We start from the raw sequence: 14,941 nt of genomic DNA, 5'->3' as shown, positions 1-14,941 counted from the left end.
TCTCTCTACACAATTCATATGGTTCTAGAGATAAGTCCAGTTTTCCCAGTCATCTACCCAGGTGTGTCCAAGGCCATGTCTAAAGGAGTCCTTTTCATTAGGACAAAATATCTTGGAGGATAGAGAGTTGTCATGTTTATCTTTGTACTCCAGTACCTAGTATGACATTCAAGGTAGTGGGTACTTAATACATGCTGATCAAATTGTTGAACTGAACATTTTTTACCACACACCTACTATGTTCAAGGCAACCAACATCATTCTCTATTTGAATGATTTGATTCAAATCTTTTTGAAAAGAATTGATCACTCACTGCTGCTGCTGCTAAGTCACTTCAGTCGTGTCCGACTATGTGAGACCCCATAGACGGCAGCCCACCAGGCTCCCCCGTCCCTGGGATTCTCCAGGCAAGAACACTGGAGTGGGTTGCCATTTCCTTCTCCAATGCATGAAAGTGAAAAGTGAAAGTGAAGTCGCTCAGTCGTGTCCAACCCTCAGCGACCCCATGGACTGCAGCCCACCAGGCTCCTCCGTCCATGGGATTTTCCAGGTAAGAGTACTGGAGTAGGGTGTGATCCACAAATCATGTATCATTTGTTTAAAAGTCTAAACAAGTTTCTGGGGTAAATTGAATTATCACCATTTTGGGGCTAAGAAAAGAAAACTCAAAGAGGTGTGTCAACTAGTCCAAGGTCACATAGATGGAGAGTAAGTAACTCCCAGATTTACCTGTGACATTTCCAGTGAAAGTCCGAAGTTCTGGAACCCCCTCAGTCTTGGGAAAACTGGGATAACCTACATTGATGGAGATTTGTAGAGCACACATTTGGACTGTTTTCTAACCCAGAGTTCTCTCTGATACTTTGGGGTTTAGTTTGCTTATCCCCTTTTCCTGTATGTGGCAGTATCCCAAGTGAACATGAAGTAAATTATACCAAGCCTATTGCTTGGCACATAGGAGAATATCAGCAAGCAATAATGATTATTATTGCTGTGCCAAGCCACACTGGAGCCTAAGGTAAAGCGTAAAGATGTACACCCCTATACATATGCTTTTATTATTTTGTGTATGTTATGTTTTCAAGATATTAAGGTAGTGGAAAATTCTTGAAAATTTGAAAAGTAATTGTATTACAACTCACATTATTTTTAAGCTTAAATATGTTATTTTTGTCCCAAACACAATTTATTATAATTTTACTTTTCTGGTTTTAAGGGAAGAAACTCATCATTGATATTTTCATCATATATTTCTGGGAAAAATTAATCACTATTGGTACACAGAAACATAGACACAGATATAGATACATAGATAGGTATAGATGGAAGATAAACATATATAAATGGTTCGATAGATCATATATAGATAGATATGAGCGCTTCCCTGTTTAGCTCAGCTGGTAAAGAATTCGTCTGCAATGCAGGAGACCCCGGTTCAATTCCTGGGTCGGGAAGATCCCCTGGAGATGGGGTAGGCTATACCCTCTCCAGGATTCTTGAGCTTCACTGGTGGCTCAGTCAGTAAAGAATCTGCCTGTGATGCAGGAGGCCTCGGTTTGATCCCCGGGTTGGAAAGATGCCCTGGAGGAGGGCATGGGAACCCACTGCAGTATTCTTGCCTGGAGAATCCCCATGGACAGAGGAACCTGGTGGGCTACAGTCCATGGGGTTGCAAAGAGTCAGACACGCCTGAGAGACTAAGCATGGCACAGACAGGTATTAGTACTCATTTTCCCCGTTGTCCTGGATTCCAACATGGCTCGGCATGGCACTGTCAGATTCTGTCTTTATTTAAATCGTCGATCTTTGCTCACCATGGATTTTTTTTTTTGTTAATTTTGCTACTGAATTAAAACATTCTTTATCTTGATTAAAGAGACTTTTGCCCCCTCAAGTTTTGTGCCTGAGATAAGTGCTTCACTCTCCTCTTCCTAATCTCAGCCCATTATTATTTTATCTTAACACTCAGCAAGTACTATAAAATGCCCTCTTATAGAGCAAGCTTCGCCCCAAGAAGAAATGAGTTCCTTCCCGCCCTTTTCCTCTTTCTCTTGGGAACGCTTTCTTGATCTTGAACCTGAGTTACAAGGTTAGGAAAGCTTATACTCTTGGATGAGTGTGCCTGACTACAGTCTTTCTGCAGAGGGCATGGTGGAGTCCAGCCACCCCCGGAGGGCGGAGAGGTGTTAGGTGGAATTAGGCTGATTGCCCAACAGAACTTGTCTTTCCCTGGCAGGATTATTATGAAATCATTGACTTTCTACCTGGCTTCTGGGCTGAAATAAGTCTACCATCCCCAAACAATCAACTTGATCTCAGACAAATGTCAAGTAGAGCTAAGTTCCTCTGCCCTGGGGACGGCCATGAAAATCCAGACAGTTTCCCTCAAATGCTTTTGGTGGCTCAGGAACAGCTTCTGTGTGGTTGTTTTCCCCCAGTTCCTCTGTAGGTTTAAGGGGAGGAGAAGGGTGAGTTACACTGGCATTCTGGAAAGGAAGACTATATACGTCAATTCGCCAAAACAAGTTTTGACATTATCCCTGAGATGTCGTCCTGTGTCTACTCACTGCAAGTGCCTACTGCCCCAGGCTTTACCTGCTGGGCAATGACGATGGGGCTGGGAGGGGAACAAAATAAAGGAACCAGGACCTGTAGCACCAACCCACACGCAGGCTCTGAACAGGCACCTGAAGGCGTCTCTTCTGGGAGGCTCACAGTCTTTCTTAGTAAGTTGAATGAATGGGCCAGACCATCTGAAGTCAGATGAAGCTATTAAGTTTCTCGAGGGGCATGGGGGATGGGAGAGAGAAGTCCTTAGTGGTGGCATTGGCTTATTAAGGGATGGGATGGGGAAATCGGTAAGTCATGCTCTTCCCTTTGAATTCTTAGCTCCTGTGGTCTCCAGATTCTGGCACAAGATGAGAGGTTCTGGTCTTCCCCTCTGTCTTCTTTCTGCTGTGTTTTATCTCTTCTGGACACCTTCTGCTGGGCTGAAAACACTGCATTTGGGAAGCTGTGTGATCACCACAAATCTTCAGGGAATTCGAAGTGGATTTTCAGAGATTCGGGACAGTGTGGTATGTGAGGGAGGCACCCCACCCTTCATCTTGTGACTGCCTCCCCACTTTCCTACTTATCTGTCCTCCAGCAGGGTGGTCACAAAAAGAAGCAGGTTGGGGGCTCCTTACCAGGAGGATATGTTGCTAGGAAGTATCTATAATTCATAATGTAAAAGTGTTTTTGGAGAGGGATTCTGCCCACTGGGCCATGGCATGGAGCAGATGGGAGATCTTGATGTCTAGGATCCTGGTGGAAGTCACCGACCTGTACTTTCTTACCTTGCCCTTTTCTGTTTAGCAAGCCAAAGATGAAATCATTGATGTCAGAATCTTGAGGAAGACTCAGTCTTTGCAAGGCACAAAGGTATGTGTTTGGTCCATATGAATTCTGGGAGGAAATATGAGTTGGGGGCATCTTCATCAACCTTGTCCCTGGACACCCTGCCCTCACCAACACACCAGTCTTCTTTGTAGCCTGCAGATCAGTGCTGCCTCCTCCATCATATACTGAGACTTTACCTGGACAGGGTATTCAAAAACTATCAACCCCCTGACCACCATATCTTCCGGAAGGTCAGCCGTCTTGCCAACTCTCTTCTCACCATCAAGAAGGACCTCCGGCTCTGTGTGAGTATGGGTCTTGGGTAAAAGGATCCACCTCAGCACATAACTTAGCAATCAGGGTCATCTTAGACCCATTTAATGGACGGAAAAACTGAGTTTGAGAGTTCTAAAATAACTGCGTTGAGCTATGTGACTAGGTAATAAGAACTCAGTTATATTGACTTTTGGATACATGCTGTATGCAAAATGTCTAAAGAACTATGAAGTGCTGGCTCTTTGATGTCACTAATAATCATCACTACATGTGAATGAAATCATGGTTCTTCTGTGAGTTATCCTATGGTGTTTTAGGGCATCCTGAGCCCAGGCAGCTAATCAGCAGACCACCAGACTCAACCTCAAGATAGGACCTCAGAATCCAATTCGCTCTTCCCATGATGCTCTCTGGGAGGGAAATAGATTAGAACAGGGGTGCAGGTGGGAAGGGATACGGCGCTCACAAACTCCTTCAGTGCTGCCTGTTTCTGAACAGAAGCAACGAGCTCTATATTTGAGCGTAAAACTCTGGCTTCCTTTTCTAGCTGATGTACACTTTAGTGATCCCAAATAAAGAAGTGTGAAAAGATTTCTATAGGTGGAAAGAACAGAACTCCTACCTACTTCATGTCAATGGCAGAAGATTGCAATCTTTAATAATGTCTATCATTCTTTGGTATTCTTTTCAGCATGCCCATATGTCATGCCCTTGTGGGGAAGAAGCAAAAGAGAAATACAGCCAGATTCTGAGTCACTTCGAAGAGGTATATGCAATTTTGGCCTTGGTTGGGATGAGTACGTTTTTAGAAATGAGATCATAGATGGGTGGGATGGACATTCATACTCAAAGAAATCCTATAGCCCTGAGGTTAGTGGCCCTCTGAGGGCACATGGACTATCCATCTGCTTTAATGGGTATCCCAGGGGCTATCCATACAGGCTTTAGTAGGGTGCTGTCTCTGGAAGATGCTCTGGAAATCAAGAAAGAATAGCTGTGATTCCATCAAGTCACCCCAGAGACACCTGGACCTTTCAGTTTCACAGATAAGAGGCATTAGTTTTCCACATTCACACATACACGTGTGCATGCTAAGTTGCTTCAGTCGTGTCCGACTCTTTGTGACCCTGTGGACTGTAGCCCACCAGGCTCCTCTGTCCATGGGATTCTCCAGGCAAGAATACCTGAGTGGGTTGCCAAGCCCTTCTCCAGGCGGTCTTCCTGACCCAGGGATGGAACCCTCATCTCCTGCGTCTCCTACATTGCAGGCAGAATCTTTACTACTGGGCCACCGGGGAAGCCTTCACACACATATACATCCCTTCAGAAACAGTCATTCACCATTTCACACATGCCTTTGCCATGCTCTTTCTCACCTCAAAGCCTTCGCATCTCTGTCAGGAAGACTGGAGTTTGTTTGCTGCACACTCTACTCATCCTTTAGGACTCAGCCTAGGTTATCACCTACTCATCCTTTAGGACTCAGCCTAAGTATCACCTACTCATCCTTTAAGACTCAGCCTAGGTATCACCTCCAGGAAGGCACTGGCTACTTCTCTGAGAGTTAAGTGCCTCCCTGTCGTCCTGAGGGGACCCCAGCAGTTATTCACCACACTGCATTTTAATTGCCTGCTTCTGCTTGTCTCCTTTACATGACTCTGAATTCCCCGTGGGTCGTGATGGTGCCATTTATCCCTGAATCCCTAGCCAGTCCAGTGCTTAGCACAGTAAATATTTGTTCAGTGGGAGGATGCACAGTAGGCAATCCCTAAACACACACACACACACACACACACACAGAAACACATATCTTTCTTTTAAAAGCAGCTTTACTCTCTGTGATTCAAGAGGCTTGGGTTGTAGTCCCAATTCTGCTACTCTTCTGGGCCTTAGTTTCCCTATGTAAGACTAGTGTGACCGCTGCTGCTGCTGCTAAGTCACTTCAGTTGTGTCCGACTCTTAGTGACCCCATAGATGGCAGTCCACCAGGCTCTGCTGTCCATGGCATTTTCCAGGCAAGAGTACTGGAGTGGGTTGCCATTGCCTTCTCCGCTAGTGTGACTAGACTCCCTCATTTTCCCTCTTGTGAGATCTTGAGGTTCCATAATGTCTTTCAAGCTCTTCATTTTGAAAATACGCTCCATTTATAATCCCTGACAGACCTACCAGTAAAAGGAGAGGATTAAACTTGGAGCCCATGTTGTCTCTTTATGAGTTGCTCACCTCTTTACTTTGTGTCTTCCAGCTTCCGCCTCAGGTAGTGGTGGTGAAGGCTTTGGGGGAGTTAGACATTCTCTTGCAATGGATGGAAGAGGCGGACTAGGATGAAAGTGATGCTGCTTAGAGTATTCTGGGCTCAGCCCTCAGGACCCATGGAAGTATGACCCCGAACCACTGTCTCTTTGTTGTGTAATTTAGTGCTGGTGACCATGTCCATTATTTATTTATTATTTGTTTCCTTATTGTGGTTATTAGTGTTTCTACTCTTAATTAAAGAAACACAATGCCAGAGAATGTTCAAACTACTGCACAATTGCATTCATCTCACATATTAGCAAAGTAATGCTCAAAATTCTCCAAGGCAGTCTTCAACAGTACATGAACCAAGAACTTCCAGATGTTCAAGCTGGATTTAGTAAAGGCAGAGGAACCATAGATCAAATTGCCAACATCCTCTGGATCATCGAAAAAGCAAGAGAATTTCAGAGAAACGTCTACTTCTGCTTTATTGACTACACCAAAGCCTTTTGACTGTGTGGATCACAACAAACTGTGGAAAATTCTTAAAGAATACCAGACCACCTGACCTGCCTCCTGAGAGATCTGTATGCAGGCCAAGAAGCAACAGTTAGAACTGAATGCCAGTTCTTGGAACAGACTGGTTCCAAATAGGAAAGAAGTATGTCAAGGTTGTATATTGTCATCCTGTTTATTTAACTTATTTGCAGAGTTTATCATGCGAAATGCCAGGCTGGCTGAACCACAAGCTGGAATCAAGATTGCCGGGAGAAATATCAATAACCTCAGATATGCAAATGACACCACCCTTATGGCAGAAAGTGAAGAAGAACTAAAGGGCCTCTTGATGAAAGTGCAAGAGGAGAGTGAAAACGTTGGCTTAAAACTCAACATTCAGAAAACCAAGATCATGGCATCCGGTGCCATCACTTAATGGAAAATGGGGAAACAATGGAAACAGCAAGAGACTTTATTTTTGGGGCTCTAAAATCACTGCAGATGGTGACTGCAGCCTTGAAATTAAAAGACAGTTACTTCTTGGAAGAAAAGCTATGACCAACCTAGACAGCATATTAAAAAGCAGAGACATTACTTTGCCAACAAAGTCTACATAGTCAAAACTATGGCTTTTCCAGTAGTCATGTATGGATGTGAGAGTTGGACTATAAAGAAAGCTGAGCATTGAAGAATTGATGCTTTTGAACTGTGGTGTTGGAGAAGATTTTTGAAAGTCCTTTGGACTGCAAGGAGATCCAACCAGTCTATCCTAAAGGAAATCAGTCCTGAATATTCATTGGAAGGACTGATCCTGAAGCTGGAACTCCAGTACTTTGGCCACTTGATGGGAAGAACTGACTTATCTGAAAAGACCCTGATGCTGGGAAAGATTGAAGGCAGGAAGGAGAAGGGGACGGCAGAGAATGAGATGGTTGGATGGCATCACTGACTTGATGGGCATGAGTTTGAGCAAGCTCAGGGAGTCGATGATGGACAGGGAAGCCTGGCATGCTGCAGTCCATGGGCTCGCAGAGAGTTGGACAGGACTGTTTAGTCAGAGTGACTAAACAGAACTGAACTCTTAATCTGGATCATTGTTTTATAAGCTTTTAGTAAGATCTTTTCTACTGTTGGTTGTATTTATTAGTTAATGTATTTATTTATTTTTCTATTTAACTTATTTATTTTTATATTTGAAAATGAGACTTTTTAAAAACAACTCACAGATTATATTTATAAGCTGACTAGAGCAGGTTTTTCATAGAGTGAACAAACTCTCTAAATTCTAGAGGAGTGGCTAGAATTTTATTAAATTAAGGATATATTTACTGACCACCAGTATTCTGTGAGATATTTAAAACTGAACTAATGGCTACTAAGTGTGGGTTGTGGAAGAAGGAATTTTGATGTAAGACTATAGGCTTGTGTTACAATTACTGACCATCCCACTCAACTCCTAGACCCCAGACTTGTGTCTCTTCCAGCTATGGAAGCCTATGTGGCCAGGATATATTTTTACAAATAAAGTTTTCTTTGTATAATATCTGCTTGGAGTTTGAGAATGCATCAGGAGTGGAAACAATGGTTTCCACTGGGATTGAGCTTGATTGGGATGGGTTTCTAAAGGGATGAGCTTGAGTCTTATATGACCTAGGGACCTTGTACTCCTTTGGAGCAGGAAGTTGCCCGTGGGAACCTAGGCCTTCTCTCCGCTGCCAAACACACCCCCAGCCCCGCTGCCACACCCACCCCAGAGCTGTGGGTGTGCCAAATCACCCACAGCTCTGATTCCTCCACACGAAGGGGCTATGCAGGGATGAGGGGCATCAGCCTTCCCTGCTTCTTCCTCCCTGGCACTGAGCAGTCTTCTCTGTGCCCCAGCTTTCTCCCTCATTTCAGGCTCTCATATTTTTGTGTCAGAGGTCTTACTTGCAACACAAATTACAATGGGCAGGAGGTTCTATTATAAGGGTTAAGAAGACATAGGTGCAAAGTGTCCTGCCTAGGGAGGTGCGTGCGCCCTCTTTGAAGGCCTTTCCATTTTGGATTCTGGCCAGCCCCACGGTCTAGGTTGTTCTTGGATCAAGTCTTTGTGTTTGGAACCAACTACTAAGTTGGTGTTCTCAGTCCAGGCCCCTTTCATGCTGAGCTTCCCTGGGCTCGAAGGAGCCAAAACTCTGGCCTGGGCTGCTTGCCTCCTCCCTCTCCAGCTCAATCTGAGCTGCATCTCAGCTTAGCAGTTTACCTTGCTCAGTTTCAGAAACAGCAGACTAATGCTTCTATAGTGAGCTTTCTTTGCTGTCTCTGCTCCCAACCCTTATCCCAGGTCCTGATGAAACTTAAAGAACTTTATTTTTCCTCATTATTAAGTGACAACTACCCGGTGGAGAAAATTTGGAAAATACAAATAAGTATAGAAAAGAAAATTAAAATCACTCATAATCTTATCACCCACAGATACCAAGTCTGAAATATTTAGGTATGTTTTTTCTACATCTTTTTTTATTGGATTCAAGTCATGATTCCCCTCTCATTACCTGAGTGGTTTGGACTGCAAAACTTAACCTTCTTGGAATTTAATTTCTTCTTCTGGAAAACAAGTTGATAACATCAACGTTTCAGGGTGATGGAAGAAATGGTTCTTTACATTCCTTTAAAACAGGGCATTTTCTGCTTTTATATTCCTAATTATGATCACCCTTCTCCTATCAGAATTTCTTGTTGCCCCTCCCCTGGTTTCCCTGACCAGTCTGACAAGCAACTCAGCTTTGGCTCTCAAGGAATAGTTGAGAATTCACTGAACTCAGTGTGAAATGAGAACCAATACCTCCAAGAGAGGGCTTCCCTGGTTGCTCAGACGGTAGAGTCTGCTTGCAGTGTTGGAGACCCAGGTTCAATTCCTGGGTCAAGAAGATCCCCTGGAGAAGGAAATTGCAAACCACTCCAGTATTCTTGCCTGGAGAATCCCATGGATGGAGGAGCCTGGTGGGCTCCAAACAGTTGGACACAACTGAGGGACTAACACTACTACCTCCAAGAGACACTTGATGGCAAAGAGGAGGCTAGTTTTATCTGCCAAGTGTGAGTCTTTCAGATGGGCATGTCTCAGGTTGACCTACAGAGCTGAGGATGAAGTTCCTCCATTTGTTTCTTGAGAAGCGTTCTGATTCTTCTGAAAGTCTGGGCCATGGGAAGCCTTGGTCTTTTGGAATTCCATGTTACCATGTGACCACTCCTTACCTGTCTATTCCTCTCCCCTGCAGGACCCATTTCCTCCTCTAAGTTGTTTTTCTGGTCTCCGCTTGACCTATCACAGTACCAACAATGGGGAATACGGCAGTGGAGAGTCAAGTCAGTTTGGGGACATGAAGGTGGGCCTTTAAGGGACAGACTCTAAAGAATAGTTTGCAATTGTCACTTTCAATTCATTAAATTAAAATTAAACAATTAAAATCATTGCTGTTATTTATTAAGTACTTATGTGCCAGTCACTGTACTGGAAACTTCACATACATTATCTTATTTAATCCTTAAAACGCTGTCTTATTTAATCCTTAAACCTGTGAGATACGTTATTATTACCAGCTTGCAAGTGAAAACGTGTTCAAAGGTGATAAGCAATTGTGTACGGGCAGAACAAAGAGCTGAACGCAGACACCCTGATACCATAGCCTTATATGGCTTCCCACTCTATAAGCCACTTCTTTCCCAACAGTGGCATCTTGTGTTCAGAAGCTCAGTAGTGAAGAATAATAAGTTTGGGCTTCATAGAGATACGAGTGAAAATCCTGACTCAGAAACTCACTATCTTGGACAAGTGACATAGCTATCCTTAGTATTATCCTTAGTTTCTTTATCTGAAAAGTAGCATTATACTACTTATCATGCTGGGTTGATGTGAAGAATAAACAATAACTTGTACAAGCACATCTTAAGTATCAGGTACTGTTCTAAGTGTGTTACGAGTGTCCATTCATTTAATTTGCACAAAAGCATGATGAGATAGGTGCTGCTGTTATTCCCATTTTATGGATGAGGAAACTAAAGACCAGAAAGGTAAAATCTCTTGTTCAAGTTGTTCAAGTTCACAGCAAATATTTCTGAAAGTAAAATATGAAGACAGATGGCAGCCTAGTGAACCATGCATTTAACCACTTCGCTTTGCTAGCTGGTTGGAATGCCCAGTATATAGGGAGCTCTTGGTCAGTAGAGGCTCTGGCTGTAGCAGTAGCTCTGCCTGGAGAGGAAAGTGATGAGCCTTCCTTCCAAGCTATTAATTTCCTGGTGCCACTTACCTCTATAACATCTTTATTGAACTTCATTCTTCTAGGCATCTGAACCTTGTCTCCTCAATAAGCAGAATAAGTTCCTTTGGAAATGATAGGATTGACCTGTCAGCTCTGATTACTTTAAGCTCTTAGACCTTGGATTAAGAACCTTAGAACCACTCTACTTTTATGGGCCTCAGTTTCTGCTGAGAGAGTGCGTATAAAGATGGACAATGGCTACACTCTATAAAAGTAGAACTCTGATCCATAGTCTGCAGCACCCAGCCCAGGAAACCAACCCATTATCTGCAGTAAGCAGCCTATGGAGCTGGTCTGCTATCTGTAAGTTAGATTGGTATGAAATCAGACCACAGTCTCTAGCAACCAGCCCATGAAGGCAAACTATAACTCTTGTAGCCATTGGATTCAAATGGCCAGGACTTGATTAAAAACTGGCAACTTCCTCAATTTTTGTCCCTGTTTCTAACCAAGCATGAACCGGAAAAAGCCAAATAATGTGTCCTTAACCAATCACATAGGATGTTCTGCTTCTAGTTAGCCTTCTGATGGCCCCTCGTGTCAACAACCTCCAGTCAAGGCATACCTGACAAGTTCCTTGTTTTCTCCTGTAACGATTTCCTACTTCTGCAGGCTTTTGTCATTCAGTTGCTCAGTTGTGTCCAACTCTTAGAGTCTCTGCAGAAATGTGTCATGGTGGCTGACTCTCTTTCTATAACAAGCTCTGAATAAATAGCTTTGCTTGATCTCTTTTGGTTGGTCTTCATTTACTCCACACTGCAAAATTAAATGAAAGAGTTGGGACAGATGATTCTGAATTCTAGAAACTGGATGTGCTAAATCTATCTCAGAAGATCAGATCTAGCTGCTGCTGCCTTCATGACTGGAAGGGGTTTGTATGGTTCCTGTGTCACCAGCTTTGGATTCAGAATTTGAGGTGAGCATATCAATTGGAAATACCCAGGTGATGTCAGTGAAACTGGACAAGGCTTCCCTCTGATGGAGGGGTGGGATCAGAAGGCAGAGGATCTCCTAAAGCTACGAATGAGATCCAGCTGCAGGGTGGCTCAAAGAATAAAAAAGTCTGCTGAACCTTTCATTTCTACCATGCCCTAGGATTGCCCCAACTTCTTATTTTCAAGGACTCAGGTCTTCTCCAACATAGTCCAGTGTAACTTTGTCTACCTGTTTCTCTTCCATACAGATGGAGAATGAATGGACCATTCCCCTGAAGGACTCTTAAGTTCCTGCAGGACAGGACTGTGTTAAAAAAGCCTACTTTATTTCAGCACAGTATAAAATTACATTATTGATGAGGACTAAATTCAAAAGCAGGCAAATGGAATGTATCTTTAAAAGTTAAAAAAAAAAAGAAAAGAAACTACTATTCTATGTTTGAGGCCCTCAGCCAATTTTTTCATGAATTAACAGCTTTGGCTTTGCTAGAAAATAGATAACCCACCCTGCAGATTGGGCCTTGTCAACAGGAGGCAGCAGAAAAACAACTGGTAAAAGAATGAACTAGTAGAGCCACTCCTGATTCACTGCAAGATTGGGAGGAAAACAGGTGACAGACACTCTGGTTCAGCCCAGCTGTCAGGAGCAGAATGAGTCAGTTGCTTGACAGGAAGAAAGCAGGACTCAGAGGCCTGGAGGCAGGAAGCTGTGGATTACAACCAGAGTGCTAATACCTTTCAGAGTACATTCTTTGAACATTAGAGAGAGGAGAGGACTTACAAATTACTTTACAGGGTAGCCGGGGTTCAGAGAGGAAAGTGACTTGCCTAAGGTTACACAGAGAGTTATGGCAGAGTTGACATTAAAGCTCAGGTCCCTGTACTTCCAGGACCACTACATCTCAATTCAGTTTAAGAAGAAATAAAAATAACCCAGATTGGAAATGAAGTCAGTCTTTATGCATAGATTACAGGCCCATCTAGGGAGAACTATCCAATGGACCTACAACAAGCTAGTAGAATAAAAAAGTTTTGTTTGACAGCAGGATACAAGGATACAAGATCAGTTCTATTTCCATATACCAGCAACAATCAATTGGAACTTGAAATTCTTAAAAAATACTACTTACAATAGCATCAAAAAGTGGGAAATCCTTGAGGCTAAATCAAGAACAAAAGATGTAGAAGGGCACCAAACTTCCCGTGCCTGCAGAGCTGTGGTACAGATAGGGGCTGAGAGGAGACTGGCTGCCAACAGAGGGCGCAGGGCGGACGCACGGCCCACGCGGCCGTGGTGAAGATCAGCTTCCAACCGGGGGTGGCCTTCATCAAGGCCGGCAAGACTGACAAGGCTTCGGCCTTGGTCTCTGCCCCGGTGCCCGCCCCGGGCGCTGAGATCCTGCTGACCCTGGCTGGGGAGGAGCCCTTGGGAGGAGGGCCCCCTCACCATCCCTACAAGACGCTGGGGATCTGTCCATGGGCATGGACCTGCCGCTCATGGGCCTGGTGTTCGCCTCCGTCCACATCTACGGATCCTTTTTCTCATTCAGCTGGCCCGAGACAATTTTTTCCACTGTGGGGTCTTCTAGGAGTCCTCCCTGTCCTCCCGGGTCCGCACTCGCATGGAGCTAGAGGAGGACGGAAGATCTAACTGGAGGAGAGGAACCGCAAGGGCATCAACGTGCTCATGCCCTGGTTTGGGGACATCCTCCACGATTCCAGCAAGGCTCACTGTCTATCACGACTTCTCCCTGGACAGGAGCCACTTCATTGTTCAACGTCACCAACCTGCTGCCCCCTCGCAACTTCTGGGAGTTCCTGGTGAGGACGTGCAGAGGGGTACCTACTTTCCGCAGACACACGTCACCCCGGAGGAGATGGTGGTCAAGGAACTCGTCAGCGACCGAAGGCCTCGGCCTCCTTCGCCTCCCACCTGTTTGCAGCAGGAAGGACACCTACAGGCGGTGGCGCTGGGTCACCCGGAAGCGGAAGTACAAACGAGGGCCCCACAACAGCAATGGCCACCCGCCATTTTGAGAGCTCCTGGGTGCGGAGATTCCAGGGTGAGGGTGGTGTGAAACCTGCCCGGGGCTCCAGGCTTGCCCCGACCCTCTCTCATTTTCTCTGGAGGCCGCTCCCTGGCTCTCCTTCCCCTCACTTAGCTCATGCTTTGGACACCTTTCCCTAAATGGGACGTGTGTCCCCGTTTCTCTCCAGCCCTGCTCACCTCCCTGTACCACAGCTGTGACGTCTCAAGGCCACCATCTCTGCCGACTTCTCAGGCCTGGGGGGTGGGTGGGGCGCCCCAAGATGGTTTCTGTGACCCTTATGAGGTCAGGTGACTGGGGTCCTGACTGGCAGCCAAAGAAGGATTGGCTGGAAGGACCAGGCCTGGCCGGGTGTTGGGGTGAGGAGAGGGAGTGGGTTCAGGGATGTCTGCACAGCTTGGAGAGTCCTGAAAGGCACCTTGCCAAACACACTTCCTCGCCAGTGCTGACTCCCGGGCCCGAGCTGAGGATGGAGGAAATGTGCCCAGGAATGGCGCCCCCCACCCCCTCCTCCAGAGCCCAGGGATGGTGGCTGTCCTGGGGATCTCTCCAGGACTCATGTCAGTGCCTCCAGCCACCAGTGGGAGCCTGAGTTTGGGGGGGGGGTGGGATGAGTCTGTCAAGCACAATCAACTTCCCAGTGGAACCAAAGAAGGAAGGAGTCGGGGCTGGAAGGGCAGGAGCTCAAGGAGGATCCCCTAAGCCACAGTCACAGAGGAACAGCTTGGGGTGGAGCGGTTCTCTTTTCATCCTGTCTACTGGCAGCTGGGCGAGATGAGCAGTGAGAAGAGAGAGGTGTGTAGGTCCTGCTGAGGGGGTGGCTCCCTGCTCTGCAGCTCAGGGCTGTTTTGGAAGATACCTGGGGGAAGGAGAGGAACAGCCACCTGGTACTTGTGCACCCAGCCTCTTCTTTGTTCTAAAATTCCGTCCCCCTCTGCTTTGGGCAATGCAGCATTATTTTCCTTTTCCCTCTCACTTTTGCATATTTTTACTGGTCATTTTACATGTTAACCATTCTCAGTCCCATTTCTCCTGTCAGACTTCAGTGCTCTCTGGAGATGAAATTTAAATGTTTTGTATATTTTCTCAATCAGGTCTCTTTTCATAAGTGTTTGTAGAATCTTTGACTTCTGGAAAAAAAAAAAAAGATGTAAAAGAGCTCTATACTGAAAACTGTAAATCATTGCTGGCGAAATGAAAGATTATCTAAATAATGGAGGAATTTCCCTGATGGTCCACACACCCAGTGCAGGGTGC

General features: G+C 45.2%; 1 protein-coding gene, 1 long non-coding RNA gene and 1 pseudogene across 2 annotated transcripts; 2 read left to right on the top strand and 1 right to left on the bottom strand.

The window, feature by feature from the left end:
- Positions 1-1,750: 1,750 nt before the first annotated feature.
- Positions 1,751-5,981, top strand: IL20 (interleukin 20). The gene is made up of 5 exons (XM_006043814.4): positions 1,751-3,078; positions 3,359-3,424; positions 3,535-3,687; positions 4,350-4,424; positions 5,904-5,981. Exons 1-5 carry the CDS (start codon positions 2,737-2,739, stop codon positions 5,979-5,981), a joined length of 714 nt encoding a protein of 237 aa, XP_006043876.2. The 5' UTR covers positions 1,751-2,736.
- Positions 5,982-10,347: 4,366 nt separating this feature from the next.
- LOC123333744 lies at positions 10,348-11,498 on the bottom strand. Its single transcript, XR_006551239.2, has 2 exons — positions 11,267-11,498; positions 10,348-10,763 (listed from the first exon to the last, which is right to left on the bottom strand). It is a non-coding gene; the product is annotated as an uncharacterized LOC123333744 (long non-coding RNA).
- A 1,177-nt stretch (positions 11,499-12,675) lies between these two features.
- On the top strand, positions 12,676-14,654 carry LOC102401976 (annotated as a pseudogene).
- The last annotated feature ends 287 nt before the right edge of the window (positions 14,655-14,941 follow it).

Source organism: Bubalus bubalis, chromosome 5 (assembly GCF_019923935.1).
Source record: "Bubalus bubalis isolate 160015118507 breed Murrah chromosome 5, NDDB_SH_1, whole genome shotgun sequence".
NCBI classification, from domain to species: Eukaryota; Metazoa; Chordata; class Mammalia; order Artiodactyla; family Bovidae; genus Bubalus; species Bubalus bubalis.
Note: the sequence above shows the minus strand (reverse complement) of the source record. Positions and strands in the feature narration are given on the sequence as shown.

What these genes read in the sequence shown, in the direction of transcription:
- IL20 (XM_006043814.4), top strand. Translation starts at nt 2,737, where the DNA reads ATGAATGGGCCAGACCATCTGAAGTCAGATGAAGCTATTAAGTTTCTC. An exon ending in CAGAGATTCGGGACAGTGTG is followed by an intron (nt 3,079 to 3,358) that starts GTATGTGAGGGA and finishes TTTTCTGTTTAG; the next exon opens with CAAGCCAAAGATGAAATCAT. An exon ending in AGAAGGACCTCCGGCTCTGT is followed by an intron (nt 3,688 to 4,349) that starts GTGAGTATGGGT and finishes TATTCTTTTCAG; the next exon opens with CATGCCCATATGTCATGCCC.